Genomic DNA, 20000 nt, shown 5'->3' with positions numbered 1-20000 from the left:
CACGAGACTTACCCTTAAGCACACGAGCTGCTTTTACTTCCCCTAGGTGATTTACTTCTGTCTTCTTTACTATACCAAGTGGATAAGTACTTGGTTTGCTTGCGTCCTCTTTTAACAGAACAATATCTCCAACAGCCAAGGTTTTATGATTGACAGGTCTGTAACGATCCCTTTTATCTACTGCTTGATTAATGAGAGTTGCAAGAAACTCTGAATGATATGCCTCAACTAGTCTGTTTCTAGCTTGTCTAAGCTTATAGTAATTATCCTTAACATCATCAATAGCACTACTACCAGGCACCCAATTGGTGTCATCTGAAGAAGAATTCTGCAACTCGGGAATAATGTTCACTGATACCAGATCATAGCCTTTAAGTAAACACTCAGGAGTTATTGGTTTTTCTACATTATCAATACAAGCATCTCTCAGACTATCCTTAAAAGCAATTGGTCTTTTGTTAATAAGATGGACAGTTTGACAAATAAGGAAGTAAAAATCTTGATAATCAAGCACAGTGTTCTTAATAGAACTAAAAATTAGCTTTTTCACCATTTTTACACAGCTTTCAACTAGCGAACCCAAAGAACTATTACCTTTGGCATAATGCTCGAACTTCAGGGGCTTAATGTCATTTTCTTCAAAGAAGGCATGCGTTTCAAAATCGTTGAGAAAGGTTCCAATGATTCTACTACCAGCAGTGAGCTGGGATCCCAAATCAGATATGCAAAATTCCGGGATGCCAAACTCATATATGTGTAGTTGGAAGGCCTTGAGAAAGTCTCGAGTATCAGCAGATAAACATATCTTCAAGTTGATGGCACGACTCCACAAACATGTCACGCATAATAACCAAATCTTTTTCCTTTCACCATTCCATATTACTGTATAAGGACCGATGTAATCTATGAAAATATACCTGTATGGAATAGGTGGTGGATTGCTCCGAAAATCCCTATAGGTACTCTGATTTGCTTTGATTGGTCTCTCATTAAGCCTTCTACAAGTTATACATTCTCTAAGTACCTTCTTTACTGTGGAATAAAAGTGGATTATCCAAAATTGCTTACGTAACTGAGCCAAGATCGAATACACACCAGCGTGTCCTAGACTAACATGCATATCACGAATAAGCAATTTAGTTAGCAAACTATGCTTAGGTAACAGCACAGGAAAGAAAATCTGTTCGTTTCTTCCGAATTTACTCCGGATTCTTAGCAAAGTGTCTTTGCTCTGGAAAATATTCATTTGAGTTACCAAATTGGGAATGTTTCTTTTTAATGTATGACTTTTCTTGAAGAATTCACAAACTTCTGGGAAGTTATTTTCCTGTTCTTTACCTATTATCTGCCTACATGCTAAAGCATAAAGATTTTTCTCCTTGACACAATTTCCCCAATGAATGTCGATTCCTTTATTTGTTAGTTTTTCTCTGATGTTCTTGATGAATTTCAATACCATCCTATGAACAGTTGCTAGCTTATGGAAACTGGAAAACTTAGTCAGGGGTATCAAGTGTTCAATGCTCTTTATGTCTTTCTTGTTATTTTCTTTACTTTCAGAATCTGTTGAGACAGTGATTAAGGAAGTATCTTCCCTTTCAGGGCCGGGTACTTCATCTCTCTTTTCAAGGGGGTTTGGCACCTTGAAACTAAACTGAACCTCATCTTTATGAAGTTTCTTAAGAAACTCGGGTCCACCATGATACGCAGTCTTCTGAAGTCTCCTGTATGAGACACATCTACTAATATAATCTGCAGGATTATCATATGCATTCACAAATGAAAATGTTATTGGGAAAACTTGGCACAAGTCACCTATAGCTTTCAACCTATTTTGAATAAAAACTCCTTTCTTCTGCAATTTATCATACTTATATGTATAAGAGTAAAGCCAATTAAGAGCAACCATACTGTCTGAATATATCGCCATGCTCACAATTTTGATTGGAGTAAAGACTGATTGACCAGCAAGTTCTTGAAATAAACTGATTAGTGTCTCTGTGGCTAGTCCCAAAGCTTGAAATTCAATTACAGGAATGGTTTTCTTCTCTAACTGTTTGTTAACGACCCTGCTCTTGGCGGTCAAAAAACTTGTATTACCATTGAAGACATTTACAATATACACCACAGTTCCATAAATATCCTTACTTGCATCTGAAAATGCTACTAGTTTATAGGTACCATCTCTCCTACCCAGGAATCTAGGAATTACTACTTTAGGAGTAGAATTCACCTGTTTTCCAATAAGTGTCCATTCCCTTTTTAATGTTTCTGAGAGAGGGCTATCCCATGTGATAGTCTTGTCTTCTTGAAGCTTTTTAAGAAACAGCCTGGCCCTGTTCAAGATTGGTCCATAGATATTAAATATATCATAGATACTATTCAATGTTGACAAAATTGACCTCTTTGTGCTAGCTTGCGTATCAAGGAAAATCTTACCAGGGCCTAGTGAGTCTGCTTCCCTATCCCTAACCATGCCGAGCAACTTTACCTCTTTGGGTGTTTCACTATCATAATCTCGGTCAATCATTTCTTGCAGTTCTGCATCGTTTGTTACGAATTGTTGCAATTCAAATTTGTATGGTCCAAAGATATTAGGGAGACAGTAGTACACTTCATATAAAGCCTTGGCAGAGTTACACGAATATGACCCATTGTCCATGTAAATGGTATTATACAGCGATTTCTTTAAGTTAACCATTTCCTCGTTGTCACTCTCAACATCCAATATCAAGATTTTGAACAAAGCTAGCATGAGATGACAAGGGCTAGGCCTTAGGCCAAAACTTAAACGCTTGTTCCTATAGCCCACAACAGTAAAGTCACCCTTAAGAATATTTCGATACCATAAGAACAACAATCTATTCTGATCCTCTTCCTTGAGTCCTATCATCAAAAATGCCTTTTTCAAGTCAAAACAAATCATATGGGAGTCAAATCTCTGCATAATCAGAGAAGTTGCAATTTTGTGATTCAGACAAGGGCCTGGAAGCATACACTGATTGTGACTATAAGTGCTCTTCGCAGATTTGTTTTTCTCACATAAGTTAGACAGAAACACGACTCGACACTTGGTCGTGTCTCTGGCCATTTTGAACACAGGCATATGAGGCAAGAAACTAGCTTCTGGATGTTCATTTATAAAAGAATTAATATCTTCAATTTTCTCTGATTCCCAGATTTTGTTGCTCTTTAAATACATCATTAACCATCTTTAAATGCTCAGGTTTATTCTTCATACGTGTTAAGTTAGACTTCAGTATCATCCGGGATAAATTGAAGTTCTTCTCTAACAAATGGGATATCTTGTTGTTCCACATCAGTGGCATTACTAGTCTACCTTCTTCATCTCGTTCTGTACTATCAAGAACATACTTTACTAGCTTTTTATTGGTTTCTGTGTCATCTTCAGATAGCTGGGATTTTTCATAGTCCAGATATTCGATGCATTGCTTTTCAAGCATTTCTTCCGTAGCTTTAATCAATTCAGACTGCTTTAGCTTACCCTTTTTGTTAAAAATAGCATAGGTTGAATTAGTGTTGGCTTCTTGAACTTTGATACTCGCCGGTGATCTGTTGGAAATCAAGTCAACATCGTCATCTCGAAGTTCAGACTGAGAGACTGCCAAAAAGCTATGCCTATCGAGGAATTGTAATTGTCTATTAGTCTGGGCAGCTTCCCCTTCCATACAAAGTGTCTCCTTGAGTGCTAACCGCAGTATGTGAACTATTTCCAATATTAATGTTAGGTAAATAATCCAAGTTTTTCATCATTCTGTTAATATTACCTGTGAGCATGACACCAACTGGAGTGTCAAGATACACAGAGGGATTGCTTAATCCAAATTTGTGTGTAGTTAGCGACAGCAAAAAGTCAGCATCATTTCCCAAGATAAGACCAATGTTACCAATAGTGTCCACACTGTCACTAAGAAACTTATCTGCTAAAATGTAATGTCTATCTTGAAATTCTTTAACAATGACATTTAAGCCCTCCAGTTTCAACTCTATATCAATACTGGGTACAACAACTGCTTCGATGGAATGCCATTCCCTACCTAACTTGAGAGGTACATTAACAATATCAGTTACAAGGTCCCTAGTAGAATTAAAACCATGAATAGTCATATAGACGTTTTTTGCTAGGACAGGGAACTTCATATGGTTTACATGCTTATTACAAATAAAATTTCTCTGGCTACCACAATCTCGTAAAACTCGAACCACATTATTTTCTTCAGCCACAGAACATGTAAAAGTTGGTAAAATTGCAGCACCACCAGTAACATTTTGATGAATTTCAGCTAATGTGAGGCTATTTGAAGTATGCTTCGGTTCTGGCTTTTTCCCACCAGTATGCATAGAGGTTTCAGTGGATTCAGTATTACTAGAATCAGAAGCTTTAGTACTGGAACTATTAAGCCTCTCCTTAGCAACACACAGGTATGTAAAATGCCATCCACTGCAATTTCTACATCTTTGAGTAAACTTAAATTTACACTGACGAGTCACATGATTATGATAGCCACACCTAACACAAGCATTCAGCTCTTTAAGTTTCTCTACTTTCATTTTAGGATTCGCAAAAACTGGGCAATTTACTAGCAAATGTGCGGTATCTTGCTTACCATCCTTTGTACATAGGATACATGACTTATATTTAGGGCTAACACTAACTTTGGTTGCGAGAGTTGTGCTCGATTTTATATTCTTAGTCCTAGTTTTCTCCTTTTGCTCAACATTTCTTTCATTCGTTCTGTTATACCTCTCAACAGCCTCAAATATGTTACTTTCAATTTCACTTAATGAGGGTTTGCTTTCATTTGTTATCTGAATTAGTAAAGATTGAAAGCGATCATTAAGACCATGCCATATGAAGTACTGGAGAACATCGTCAACTTTGACGTCAAGCTTTTTGAATGCATTCATAATAGTTTTCATCGAGGCTACAAAGGCATATGGATCACCTGATAAAGTTAACTTCAATTCTACAAGTTTCTTAATTGCATCATATTTTTGTGTTAATGGAGTTGCAAATGCTTGCAATAATAATTTCTTTGCCTCGTCATATGACTGGTTATCAATATCAAGAGAATCCACAAGTGCCTTTGGAGACTTTGACAACTGATTTCGTAGATACATAAACTTTAAGTGATTTGACCAATTTTGTTTGTCAGTCAATTTTTCAAATTCATAAAAGAACTTTACTAAACACTGACCCTTGGTGTTGTCATATTCAGGTAAAGGAACTTGAGGCATCCTTAAGTCATTCTTAAGGTTAACTACCGGGGTAGGCGTGGTTACAGTTTCTAAACTAGAAGCCTGTTGCCTTTGTAAACTTAACAAAGCCGACATTATCTTTTTCTGGTAGTCTTCATCTGTGAAAATCTTTTGTTCAATGGAGCTTTCGTATTCCTTATCTATGACATAGTTCAATATTTCCTGGTCTAACCCTAACAGTTCTTTTTCTAACTGTTCAAGTCTGTGAATATACAAAAGTCTATCTTGTTCAGACAATCCTTCGAGATTCGATTGAACTGTATTATATATCTTTGTTACTCTTTGCCGAGCGTAAGAACGCCGTTTCTTCAATATATCCTCAGACATGTTAATAATTCTACAAAGTTAATCTAATACCAAACCTAGATAAACACAAATCAAAGTTTCTAGCAATTACGAATATTTATCCGTGTTATAAAAGACATATATTCACTTCAATAAAAATATTCAAATACCGAGCACAAATTTGATGCTTTCACAACATATACCAATAAGCCTATATCAAATATGAAAAATAAAGAAGCCGAGGACAGCCCCACCCACAATAAAAGGCTTACAACACAAAGGACAGGGAGGATAAGGATTGCACGAATCCTGTCACGGTCGCCATATGGAAAAACTTTTTTACTTGAAATCATGCAATGATATACAAATTAATGGTGACAGGGTAAATTAAAGAAATCGTTTAATTTATATTTAATTACAACAGTCAAAATGAAATAGAAAATTTATAACTGAGTAAAATAAAATTTAATCCCTTTGCTTGAGAGAATCCTTGTCCTTTGTGCACTGTAACCCTTCCAAACCGTGCTATATTCTTGGAGAGATGACCTTACGCCAGACACCACTCCAGCACAACATGGTCACCACTGAATTTTTCCATAACCTCCAAACTGCTAAAAACCCGTCTCCTTTCTCTCCCCAAATCCTTCGGTAGTTTTGTTGAATTTCGCCTTCATCGTCAATAGTAGCTGTCCTCGGCAAACTTCTTAATAGTAAATCTTCATATTAATTATACCATTAAACTCTGTCATCCATGAAGACTATAAGCAGATCGGCTGATACACAAAAAACATGTAGGAGTGTTCAACAACAGGTCCTGTCGTTCTGGTCTTCGAGTCACAACTGCTATTCTGCGTTTTGGCAGTTATATCGTCACCTCTTCTTCGAGACATTATATGGTCGCCTCTGCTAAACTTTGTTATTTCGTTTATAGCTTTGGGTTTGAAAAGGTTAATCAAGAAAACATTTATCATGAATCAGCCAAATTAACTTTATGAAGATGAACTTTAGCCACAATAAAGTAATAATAGTAAATCTAAATAGCTAATTACAACTTGGTGATTACGATTCATGAGAAGTAGAAGGAACTCAAAACATAAACTCCTAAATCCCATGCTTAACAAGAAACAAAATATTTTAAAAGGTATCCGGGAGTTTATGTAAATAAAAGAGAAATAACATACTGTCAAGTAAACAATAAATGTGAAATATATCTTTGATATATTTTGTATACTCCCAGCAACAATTTGATTAAAGTTTAAGTTTAATCAAAGAAACCATTTGTTCACCCTTTACTCACTCCCAGCAACAATTTCATTACACACTCTTTATAGCCCATGTGTATCTTACCCCAAAGAATATGGTAATATACATAACCATGTAAGCCTATTATACTAGGCCCTCTTGAACCAAGAGTTCTGTGTTTCTCATAGATTCAAGTGCAGCGGCCCGTTTACTTCTCTCTCTGACTTTGACTTTTAATTGATCAATAGGTAATTCCGTTTCAACTTCAACAACAGTATGAAATCCTTCTTTAGGAAGAAGCAAAATGAGTGAATCTGTTGTCCTGTACACAACTTCACGAGACTTACCCTTAAGCACACGAGCTGCTTTTACTTCCCCTAGGTGATTTACTTCTGTCTTCTTTACTATACCAAGTGGATAAGTACTTGGTTTGCTTGCGTCCTCTTTTAACAGAACAATATCTCCAACAGCCAAGGTTTTATGATTGACAGGTCTGTAACGATCCCTTTTATCTACTGCTTGATTAATGAGAGTTGCAAGAAACTCTGAATGATATGCCTCAACTAGTCTGTTTCTAGCTTGTCTAAGCTTATAGTAATTATCCTTAACATCATCAATAGCACTACTACCAGGCACCCAATTGGTGTCATCTGAAGAAGAATTCTGCAACTCGGGAATAATGTTCACTGATACCAGATCATAGCCTTTAAGTAAACACTCAGGAGTTATTGGTTTTTCTACATTATCAATACAAGCATCTCTCAGACTATCCTTAAAAGCAATTGGTCTTTTGTTAATAAGATGGACAGTTTGACAAATAAGGAAGTAAAAATCTTGATAATCAAGCACAGTGTTCTTAATAGAACTAAAAATTAGCTTTTTCACCATTTTTACACAGCTTTCAACTAGCGAACCCAAAGAACTATTACCTTTGGCATAATGCTCGAACTTCAGGGGCTTAATGTCATTTTCTTCAAAGAAGGCATGCGTTTCAAAATCGTTGAGAAAGGTTCCAATGATTCTACTACCAGCAGTGAGCTGGGATCCCAAATCAGATATGCAAAATTCCGGGATGCCAAACTCATATATGTGTAGTTGGAAGGCCTTGAGAAAGTCTCGAGTATCAGCAGATAAACATATCTTCAAGTTGATGGCACGACTCCACAAACATGTCACGCATAATAACCAAATCTTTTTCCTTTCACCATTCCATATTACTGTATAAGGACCGATGTAATCTATGAAAATATACCTGTATGGAATAGGTGGTGGATTGCTCCGAAAATCCCTATAGGTACTCTGATTTGCTTTGATTGGTCTCTCATTAAGCCTTCTACAAGTTATACATTCTCTAAGTACCTTCTTTACTGTGGAATAAAAGTGGATTATCCAAAATTGCTTACGTAACTGAGCCAAGATCGAATACACACCAGCGTGTCCTAGACTAACATGCATATCACGAATAAGCAATTTAGTTAGCAAACTATGCTTAGGTAACAGCACAGGAAAGAAAATCTGTTCGTTTCTTCCGAATTTACTCCGGATTCTTAGCAAAGTGTCTTTGCTCTGGAAAATATTCATTTGAGTTACCAAATTGGGAATGTTTCTTTTTAATGTATGACTTTTCTTGAAGAATTCACAAACTTCTGGGAAGTTATTTTCCTGTTCTTTACCTATTATCTGCCTACATGCTAAAGCATAAAGATTTTTCTCCTTGACACAATTTCCCCAATGAATGTCGATTCCTTTATTTGTTAGTTTTTCTCTGATGTTCTTGATGAATTTCAATACCATCCTATGAACAGTTGCTAGCTTATGGAAACTGGAAAACTTAGTCAGGGGTATCAAGTGTTCAATGCTCTTTATGTCTTTCTTGTTATTTTCTTTACTTTCAGAATCTGTTGAGACAGTGATTAAGGAAGTATCTTCCCTTTCAGGGCCGGGTACTTCATCTCTCTTTTCAAGGGGGTTTGGCACCTTGAAACTAAACTGAACCTCATCTTTATGAAGTTTCTTAAGAAACTCGGGTCCACCATGATACGCAGTCTTCTGAAGTCTCCTGTATGAGACACATCTACTAATATAATCTGCAGGATTATCATATGCATTCACAAATGAAAATGTTATTGGGAAAACTTGGCACAAGTCACCTATAGCTTTCAACCTATTTTGAATAAAAACTCCTTTCTTCTGCAATTTATCATACTTATATGTATAAGAGTAAAGCCAATTAAGAGCAACCATACTGTCTGAATATATCGCCATGCTCACAATTTTGATTGGAGTAAAGACTGATTGACCAGCAAGTTCTTGAAATAAACTGATTAGTGTCTCTGTGGCTAGTCCCAAAGCTTGAAATTCAATTACAGGAATGGTTTTCTTCTCTAACTGTTTGTTAACGACCCTGCTCTTGGCGGTCAAAAAACTTGTATTACCATTGAAGACATTTACAATATACACCACAGTTCCATAAATATCCTTACTTGCATCTGAAAATGCTACTAGTTTATAGGTACCATCTCTCCTACCCAGGAATCTAGGAATTACTACTTTAGGAGTAGAATTCACCTGTTTTCCAATAAGTGTCCATTCCCTTTTTAATGTTTCTGAGAGAGGGCTATCCCATGTGATAGTCTTGTCTTCTTGAAGCTTTTTAAGAAACAGCCTGGCCCTGTTCAAGATTGGTCCATAGATATTAAATATATCATAGATACTATTCAATGTTGACAAAATTGACCTCTTTGTGCTAGCTTGCGTATCAAGGAAAATCTTACCAGGGCCTAGTGAGTCTGCTTCCCTATCCCTAACCATGCCGAGCAACTTTACCTCTTTGGGTGTTTCACTATCATAATCTCGGTCAATCATTTCTTGCAGTTCTGCATCGTTTGTTACGAATTGTTGCAATTCAAATTTGTATGGTCCAAAGATATTAGGGAGACAGTAGTACACTTCATATAAAGCCTTGGCAGAGTTACACGAATATGACCCATTGTCCATGTAAATGGTATTATACAGCGATTTCTTTAAGTTAACCATTTCCTCGTTGTCACTCTCAACATCCAATATCAAGATTTTGAACAAAGCTAGCATGAGATGACAAGGGCTAGGCCTTAGGCCAAAACTTAAACGCTTGTTCCTATAGCCCACAACAGTAAAGTCACCCTTAAGAATATTTCGATACCATAAGAACAACAATCTATTCTGATCCTCTTCCTTGAGTCCTATCATCAAAAATGCCTTTTTCAAGTCAAAACAAATCATATGGGAGTCAAATCTCTGCATAATCAGAGAAGTTGCAATTTTGTGATTCAGACAAGGGCCTGGAAGCATACACTGATTGTGACTATAAGTGCTCTTCGCAGATTTGTTTTTCTCACATAAGTTAGACAGAAACACGACTCGACACTTGGTCGTGTCTCTGGCCATTTTGAACACAGGCATATGAGGCAAGAAACTAGCTTCTGGATGTTCATTTATAAAAGAATTAATATCTTCAATTTTCTCTGATTCCCAGATTTTGTTGCTCTTTAAATACATCATTAACCATCTTTAAATGCTCAGGTTTATTCTTCATACGTGTTAAGTTAGACTTCAGTATCATCCGGGATAAATTGAAGTTTTTCTCTAACAAATGGGATATCTTGTTGTTCCACATCAGTGGCATTACTAGTCTACCTTCTTCATCTCGTTCTGTACTATCAAGAACATACTTTACTAGCTTTTTATTGGTTTCTGTGTCATCTTCAGATAGCTGGGATTTTTTCATAGTCCAGATATTCGATGCATTGCTTTTCAAGCATTTCTTCCGTAGCTTTAATCAATTCAGACTGCTTTAGCTTACCCTTTTTGTTAAAAATAGCATAGGTTGAATTAGTGTTGGCTTCTTGAACTTTGATACTCGCCGGTGATCTGTTGGAAATCAAGTCAACATCGTCATCTCGAAGTTCAGACTGAGAGACTGCCAAAAAGCTATGCCTATCGAGGAATTGTAATTGTCTATTAGTCTGGGCAGCTTCCCCTTCCATACAAAGTGTCTCCTTGAGTGCTAACCGCAGTATGTGAACTATTTCCAATATTAATGTTAGGTAAATAATCCAAGTTTTTCATCATTCTGTTAATATTACCTGTGAGCATGACACCAACTGGAGTGTCAAGATACACAGAGGGATTGCTTAATCCAAATTTGTGTGTAGTTAGCGACAGCAAAAAGTCAGCATCATTTCCCAAGATAAGACCAATGTTACCAATAGTGTCCACACTGTCACTAAGAAACTTATCTGCTAAAATGTAATGTCTATCTTGAAATTCTTTAACAATGACATTTAAGCCCTCCAGTTTCAACTCTATATCAATACTGGGTACAACAACTGCTTCGATGGAATGCCATTCCCTACCTAACTTGAGAGGTACATTAACAATATCAGTTACAAGGTCCCTAGTAGAATTAAAACCATGAATAGTCATATAGACGTTTTTTGCTAGGACAGGGAACTTCATATGGTTTACATGCTTATTACAAATAAAATTTCTCTGGCTACCACAATCTCGTAAAACTCGAACCACATTATTTTCTTCAGCCACAGAACATGTAAAAGTTGGTAAAATTGCAGCACCACCAGTAACATTTTGATGAATTTCAGCTAATGTGAGGCTATTTGAAGTATGCTTCGGTTCTGGCTTTTTCCCACCAGTATGCATAGAGGTTTCAGTGGATTCAGTATTACTAGAATCAGAAGCTTTAGTACTGGAACTATTAAGCCTCTCCTTAGCAACACACAGGTATGTAAAATGCCATCCACTGCAATTTCTACATCTTTGAGTAAACTTAAATTTACACTGACGAGTCACATGATTATGATAGCCACACCTAACACAAGCATTCAGCTCTTTAAGTTTCTCTACTTTCATTTTAGGATTCGCAAAAACTGGGCAATTTACTAGCAAATGTGCGGTATCTTGCTTACCATCCTTTGTACATAGGATACATGACTTATATTTAGGGCTAACACTAACTTTGGTTGCGAGAGTTGTGCTCGATTTTATATTCTTAGTCCTAGTTTTCTCCTTTTGCTCAACATTTCTTTCATTCGTTCTGTTATACCTCTCAACAGCCTCAAATATGTTACTTTCAATTTCACTTAATGAGGGTTTGCTTTCATTTGTTATCTGAATTAGTAAAGATTGAAAGCGATCATTAAGACCATGCCATATGAAGTACTGGAGAACATCGTCAACTTTGACGTCAAGCTTTTTGAATGCATTCATAATAGTTTTCATCGAGGCTACAAAGGCATATGGATCACCTGATAAAGTTAACTTCAATTCTACAAGTTTCTTAATTGCATCATATTTTTGTGTTAATGGAGTTGCAAATGCTTGCAATAATAATTTCTTTGCCTCGTCATATGACTGGTTATCAATATCAAGAGAATCCACAAGTGCCTTTGGAGACTTTGACAACTGATTTCGTAGATACATAAACTTTAAGTGATTTGACCAATTTTGTTTGTCAGTCAATTTTTCAAATTCATAAAAGAACTTTACTAAACACTGACCCTTGGTGTTGTCATATTCAGGTAAAGGAACTTGAGGCATCCTTAAGTCATTCTTAAGGTTAACTACCGGGGTAGGCGTGGTTACAGTTTCTAAACTAGAAGCCTGTTGCCTTTGTAAACTTAACAAAGCCGACATTATCTTTTTCTGGTAGTCTTCATCTGTGAAAATCTTTTGTTCAATGGAGCTTTCGTATTCCTTATCTATGACATAGTTCAATATTTCCTGGTCTAACCCTAACAGTTCTTTTTCTAACTGTTCAAGTCTGTGAATATACAAAAGTCTATCTTGTTCAGACAATCCTTCGAGATTCGATTGAACTGTATTATATATCTTTGTTACTCTTTGCCGAGCGTAAGAACGCCGTTTCTTCAATATATCCTCAGACATGTTAATAATTCTACAAAGTTAATCTAATACCAAACCTAGATAAACACAAATCAAAGTTTCTAGCAATTACGAATATTTATCCGTGTTATAAAAGACATATATTCACTTCAATAAAAATATTCAAATACCGAGCACAAATTTGATGCTTTCACAACATATACCAATAAGCCTATATCAAATATGAAAAATAAAGAAGCCGAGGACAGCCCCACCCACAATAAAAGGCTTACAACACAAAGGACAGGGAGGATAAGGATTGCACGAATCCTGTCACGGTCGCCATATGGAAAAACTTTTTTACTTGAAATCATGCAATGATATACAAATTAATGGTGACAGGGTAAATTAAAGAAATCGTTTAATTTATATTTAATTACAACAGTCAAAATGAAATAGAAAATTTATAACTGAGTAAAATAAAATTTAATCCCTTTGCTTGAGAGAATCCTTGTCCTTTGTGCACTGTAACCCTTCCAAACCGTGCTATATTCTTGGAGAGATGACCTTACGCCAGACACCACTCCAGCACAACATGGTCACCACTGAATTTTTCCATAACCTCCAAACTGCTAAAAACCCGTCTCCTTTCTCTCCCCAAATCCTTCGGTAGTTTTGTTGAATTTCGCCTTCATCGTCAATAGTAGCTGTCCTCGGCAAACTTCTTAATAGTAAATCTTCATATTAATTATACCATTAAACTCTGTCATCCATGAAGACTATAAGCAGATCGGCTGATACACAAAAAACATGTAGGAGTGTTCAACAACAGGTCCTGTCGTTCTGGTCTTCGAGTCACAACTGCTATTCTGCGTTTTGGCAGTTATATCGTCACCTCTTCTTCGAGACATTATATGGTCGCCTCTGCTAAACTTTGTTATTTCGTTTATAGCTTTGGGTTTGAAAAGGTTAATCAAGAAAACATTTATCATGAATCAGCCAAATTAACTTTATGAAGATGAACTTTAGCCACAATAAAGTAATAATAGTAAATCTAAATAGCTAATTACAACTTGGTGATTACGATTCATGAGAAGTAGAAGGAACTCAAAACATAAACTCCTAAATCCCATGCTTAACAAGAAACAAAATATTTTAAAAGGTATCCGGGAGTTTATGTAAATAAAAGAGAAATAACATACTGTCAAGTAAACAATAAATGTGAAATATATCTTTGATATATTTTGTATACTCCCAGCAACAATTTGATTAAAGTTTAAGTTTAATCAAAGAAACCATTTGTTCACCCTTTACTCACTCCCAGCAACAATTTCATTACACACTCTTTATAGCCCATGTGTATCTTACCCCAAAGAATATGGTAATATACATAACCATGTAAGCCTATTATACTAGGCCCTCTTGAACCAAGAGTTCTGTGTTTCTCATAGATTCAAGTGCAGCGGCCCGTTTACTTCTCTCTCTGACTTTGACTTTTAATTGATCAATAGGTAATTCCGTTTCAACTTCAACAACAGTATGAAATCCTTCTTTAGGAAGAAGCAAAATGAGTGAATCTGTTGTCCTGTACACAACTTCACGAGACTTACCCTTAAGCACACGAGCTGCTTTTACTTCCCCTAGGTGATTTACTTCTGTCTTCTTTACTATACCAAGTGGATAAGTACTTGGTTTGCTTGCGTCCTCTTTTAACAGAACAATATCTCCAACAGCCAAGGTTTTATGATTGACAGGTCTGTAACGATCCCTTTTATCTACTGCTTGATTAATGAGAGTTGCAAGAAACTCTGAATGATATGCCTCAACTAGTCTGTTTCTAGCTTGTCTAAGCTTATAGTAATTATCCTTAACATCATCAATAGCACTACTACCAGGCACCCAATTGGTGTCATCTGAAGAAGAATTCTGCAACTCGGGAATAATGTTCACTGATACCAGATCATAGCCTTTAAGTAAACACTCAGGAGTTATTGGTTTTTCTACATTATCAATACAAGCATCTCTCAGACTATCCTTAAAAGCAATTGGTCTTTTGTTAATAAGATGGACAGTTTGACAAATAAGGAAGTAAAAATCTTGATAATCAAGCACAGTGTTCTTAATAGAACTAAAAATTAGCTTTTTCACCATTTTTACACAGCTTTCAACTAGCGAACCCAAAGAACTATTACCTTTGGCATAATGCTCGAACTTCAGGGGCTTAATGTCATTTTCTTCAAAGAAGGCATGCGTTTCAAAATCGTTGAGAAAGGTTCCAATGATTCTACTACCAGCAGTGAGCTGGGATCCCAAATCAGATATGCAAAATTCCGGGATGCCAAACTCATATATGTGTAGTTGGAAGGCCTTGAGAAAGTCTCGAGTATCAGCAGATAAACATATCTTCAAGTTGATGGCACGACTCCACAAACATGTCACGCATAATAACCAAATCTTTTTCCTTTCACCATTCCATATTACTGTATAAGGACCGATGTAATCTATGAAAATATACCTGTATGGAATAGGTGGTGGATTGCTCCGAAAATCCCTATAGGTACTCTGATTTGCTTTGATTGGTCTCTCATTAAGCCTTCTACAAGTTATACATTCTCTAAGTACCTTCTTTACTGTGGAATAAAAGTGGATTATCCAAAATTGCTTACGTAACTGAGCCAAGATCGAATACACACCAGCGTGTCCTAGACTAACATGCATATCACGAATAAGCAATTTAGTTAGCAAACTATGCTTAGGTAACAGCACAGGAAAGAAAATCTGTTCGTTTCTTCCGAATTTACTCCGGATTCTTAGCAAAGTGTCTTTGCTCTGGAAAATATTCATTTGAGTTACCAAATTGGGAATGTTTCTTTTTAATGTATGACTTTTCTTGAAGAATTCACAAACTTCTGGGAAGTTATTTTCCTGTTCTTTACCTATTATCTGCCTACATGCTAAAGCATAAAGATTTTTCTCCTTGACACAATTTCCCCAATGAATGTCGATTCCTTTATTTGTTAGTTTTTCTCTGATGTTCTTGATGAATTTCAATACCATCCTATGAACAGTTGCTAGCTTATGGAAACTGGAAAACTTAGTCAGGGGTATCAAGTGTTCAATGCTCTTTATGTCTTTCTTGTTATTTTCTTTACTTTCAGAATCTGTTGAGACAGTGATTAAGGAAGTATCTTCCCTTTCAGGGCCGGGTACTTCATCTCTCTTTTCAAGGGGGTTTGGCACCTTGAAACTAAACTGAACCTCATCTTTATGAAGTTTCTTAAGAAACTCGGGTCCACCATGATACGCAGTCTTCTGAAGTCTCCTGTATGAGACACATCTACTAATATAATCTGCAGGATTATCATATGCATTCACAAATGAAAATGTTATTGGGAAAACTTGGCACAAGTCACCTATAGCTTTCAACCTATTTTGAATAAAAACTCCTTTCTTCTGCAATTTATCATACTTATATGTATAAGAGTAAAGCCAATTAAGAGCAACCATACTGTCTGAATATATCGCCATGCTCACAATTTTGATTGGAGTAAAGACTGATTGACCAGCAAGTTCTTGAAATAAACTGATTAGTGTCTCTGTGGCTAGTCCCAAAGCTTGAAATTCAATTACAGGAATGGTTTTCTTCTCTAACTGTTTGTTAACGACCCTGCTCTTGGCGGTCAAAAAACTTGTATTACCATTGAAGACATTTACAATATACACCACAGTTCCATAAATATCCTTACTTGCATCTGAAAATGCTACTAGTTTATAGGTACCATCTCTCCTACCCAGGAATCTAGGAATTACTACTTTAGGAGTAGAATTCACCTGTTTTCCAATAAGTGTCCATTCCCTTTTTAATGTTTCTGAGAGAGGGCTATCCCATGTGATAGTCTTGTCTTCTTGAAGCTTTTTAAGAAACAGCCTGGCCCTGTTCAAGATTGGTCCATAGATATTAAATATATCATAGATACTATTCAATGTTGACAAAATTGACCTCTTTGTGCTAGCTTGCGTATCAAGGAAAATCTTACCAGGGCCTAGTGAGTCTGCTTCCCTATCCCTAACCATGCCGAGCAACTTTACCTCTTTGGGTGTTTCACTATCATAATCTCGGTCAATCATTTCTTGCAGTTCTGCATCGTTTGTTACGAATTGTTGCAATTCAAATTTGTATGGTCCAAAGATATTAGGGAGACAGTAGTACACTTCATATAAAGCCTTGGCAGAGTTACACGAATATGACCCATTGTCCATGTAAATGGTATTATACAGCGATTTCTTTAAGTTAACCATTTCCTCGTTGTCACTCTCAACATCCAATATCAAGATTTTGAACAAAGCTAGCATGAGATGACAAGGGCTAGGCCTTAGGCCAAAACTTAAACGCTTGTTCCTATAGCCCACAACAGTAAAGTCACCCTTAAGAATATTTCGATACCATAAGAACAACAATCTATTCTGATCCTCTTCCTTGAGTCCTATCATCAAAAATGCCTTTTTCAAGTCAAAACAAATCATATGGGAGTCAAATCTCTGCATAATCAGAGAAGTTGCAATTTTGTGATTCAGACAAGGGCCTGGAAGCATACACTGATTGTGACTATAAGTGCTCTTCGCAGATTTGTTTTTCTCACATAAGTTAGACAGAAACACGACTCGACACTTGGTCGTGTCTCTGGCCATTTTGAACACAGGCATATGAGGCAAGAAACTAGCTTCTGGATGTTCATTTATAAAAGAATTAATATCTTCAATTTTCTCTGATTCCCAGATTTTGTTGCTCTTTAAATACATCATTAACCATCTTTAAATGCTCAGGTTTATTCTTCATACGTGTTAAGTTAGACTTCAGTATCATCCGGGATAAATTGAAGTTTTTCTCTAACAAATGGGATATCTTGTTGTTCCACATCAGTGGCATTACTAGTCTACCTTCTTCATCTCGTTCTGTACTATCAAGAACATACTTTACTAGCTTTTTATTGGTTTCTGTGTCATCTTCAGATAGCTGGGATTTTTTCATAGTCCAGATATTCGATGCATTGCTTTTCAAGCATTTCTTCCGTAGCTTTAATCAATTCAGACTGCTTTAGCTTACCCTTTTTGTTAAAAATAGCATAGGTTGAATTAGTGTTGGCTTCTTGAACTTTGATACTCGCCGGTGATCTGTTGGAAATCAAGTCAACATCGTCATCTCGAAGTTCAGACTGAGAGACTGCCAAAAAGCTATGCCTATCGAGGAATTGTAATTGTCTATTAGTCTGGGCAGCTTCCCCTTCCATACAAAGTGTCTCCTTGAGTGCTAACCGCAGTATGTGAACTATTTCCAATATTAATGTTAGGTAAATAATCCAAGTTTTTCATCATTCTGTTAATATTACCTGTGAGCATGACACCAACTGGAGTGTCAAGATACACAGAGGGATTGCTTAATCCAAATTTGTGTGTAGTTAGCGACAGCAAAAAGTCAGCATCATTTCCCAAGATAAGACCAATGTTACCAATAGTGTCCACACTGTCACTAAGAAACTTATCTGCTAAAATGTAATGTCTATCTTGAAATTCTTTAACAATGACATTTAAGCCCTCCAGTTTCAACTCTATATCAATACTGGGTACAACAACTGCTTCGATGGAATGCCATTCCCTACCTAACTTGAGAGGTACATTAACAATATCAGTTACAAGGTCCCTAGTAGAATTAAAACCATGAATAGTCATATAGACGTTTTTTGCTAGGACAGGGAACTTCATATGGTTTACATGCTTATTACAAATAAAATTTCTCTGGCTACCACAATCTCGTAAAACTCGAACCACATTATTTTCTTCAGCCACAGAACATGTAAAAGTTGGTAAAATTGCAGCACCACCAGTAACATTTTGATGAATTTCAGCTAATGTGAGGCTATTTGAAGTATGCTTCGGTTCTGGCTTTTTCCCACCAGTATGCATAGAGGTTTCAGTGGATTCAGTATTACTAGAATCAGAAGCTTTAGTACTGGAACTATTAAGCCTCTCCTTAGCAACACACAGGTATGTAAAATGCCATCCACTGCAATTTCTACATCTTTGAGTAAACTTAAATTTACACTGACGAGTCACATGATTATGATAGCCACACCTAACACAAGCATTCAGCTCTTTAAGTTTCTCTACTTTCATTTTAGGATTCGCAAAAACTGGGCAATTTACTAGCAAATGTGCGGTATCTTGCTTACCATCCTTTGTACATAGGATACATGACTTATATTTAGGGCTAACACTAACTTTGGTTGCGAGAGTTGTGCTCGATTTTATATTCTTAGTCCTAGTTTTCTCCTTTTGCTCAACATTTCTTTCATTCGTTCTGTTATACCTCTCAACAGCCTCAAATATGTTACTTTCAATTTCACTTAATGAGGGTTTGCTTTCATTTGTTATCTGAATTAGTAAAGATTGAAAGCGATCATTAAGACCATGCCATATGAAGTACTGGAGAACATCGTCAACTTTGACGTCAAGCTTTTTGAATGCATTCATAATAGTTTTCATCGAGGCTACAAAGGCATATGGATCACCTGATAAAGTTAACTTCAATTCTACAAGTTTCTTAATTGCATCATATTTTTGTGTTAATGGAGTTGCAAATGCTTGCAATAATAATTTCTTTGCCTCGTCATATGACTGGTTATCAATATCAAGAGAATCCACAAGTGCCTTTGGAGACTTTGACAACTGATTTCGTAGATACATAAACTTTAAGTGATTTGACCAATTTTGTTTGTCAGTCAATTTTTCAAATTCATAAAAGAACTTTACTAAACACTGACCCTTGGTGTTGTCATATTCAGGTAAAGGAACTTGAGGCATCCTTAAGTCATTCTTAAGGTTAACTACCGGGGTAGGCGTGGTTACAGTTTCTAAACTAGAAGCCTGTTGCCTTTGTAAACTTAACAAAGCCGACATTATCTTTTTCTGGTAGTCTTCATCTGTGAAAATCTTTTGTTCAATGGAGCTTTCGTATTCCTTATCTATGACATAGTTCAATATTTCCTGGTCTAACCCTAACAGTTCTTTTTCTAACTGTTCAAGTCTGTGAATATACAAAAGTCTATCTTGTTCAGACAATCCTTCGAGATTCGATTGAACTGTATTATATATCTTTGTTACTCTTTGCCGAGCGTAAGAACGCCGTTTCTTCAATATATCCTCAGACATGTTAATAATTCTACAAAGTTAATCTAATACCAAACCTAGATAAACACAAATCAAAGTTTCTAGCAATTACGAATATTTATCCGTGTTATAAAAGACATATATTCACT

The 20000-nt window shown here is 36.2% G+C and overlaps 3 protein-coding genes across 3 annotated transcripts in view; all 3 read right to left on the bottom strand.

Moving 5' to 3' along the window:
- Nucleotides 1-3091, bottom strand: part of LOC137632852 (uncharacterized) — a 3282-nt gene extending 191 nt beyond the window's left edge. The window contains exon 1 of the mRNA XM_068364949.1: nucleotides 1-3091. This exon is cut by the window's left edge and continues 191 nt beyond it. Coding sequence (XP_068221050.1) covers nucleotides 1-3091 — 3091 coding nt within the window.
- Nucleotides 3092-6951: 3860 nt separating this feature from the next.
- LOC137632851 (uncharacterized) lies at nucleotides 6952-10233 on the bottom strand. The gene has a single exon (XM_068364948.1). The coding sequence runs from the start codon at nucleotides 10231-10233 to the stop codon at nucleotides 6952-6954; it is 3282 nt and encodes a 1093-aa protein (XP_068221049.1).
- Nucleotides 10234-14094: 3861 nt separating this feature from the next.
- Nucleotides 14095-17376, bottom strand: LOC137632850 (uncharacterized). The gene has a single exon (XM_068364947.1). The coding sequence runs from the start codon at nucleotides 17374-17376 to the stop codon at nucleotides 14095-14097; it is 3282 nt and encodes a 1093-aa protein (XP_068221048.1).
- Nucleotides 17377-20000: the final 2624 nt, after the last annotated feature.

This window comes from Palaemon carinicauda, chromosome 42, assembly GCF_036898095.1.
Source record: "Palaemon carinicauda isolate YSFRI2023 chromosome 42, ASM3689809v2, whole genome shotgun sequence".
In the NCBI taxonomy this organism is placed as follows: Eukaryota; Metazoa; Arthropoda; class Malacostraca; order Decapoda; family Palaemonidae; genus Palaemon; species Palaemon carinicauda.
Note: the sequence above shows the minus strand (reverse complement) of the source record. Positions and strands in the feature narration are given on the sequence as shown.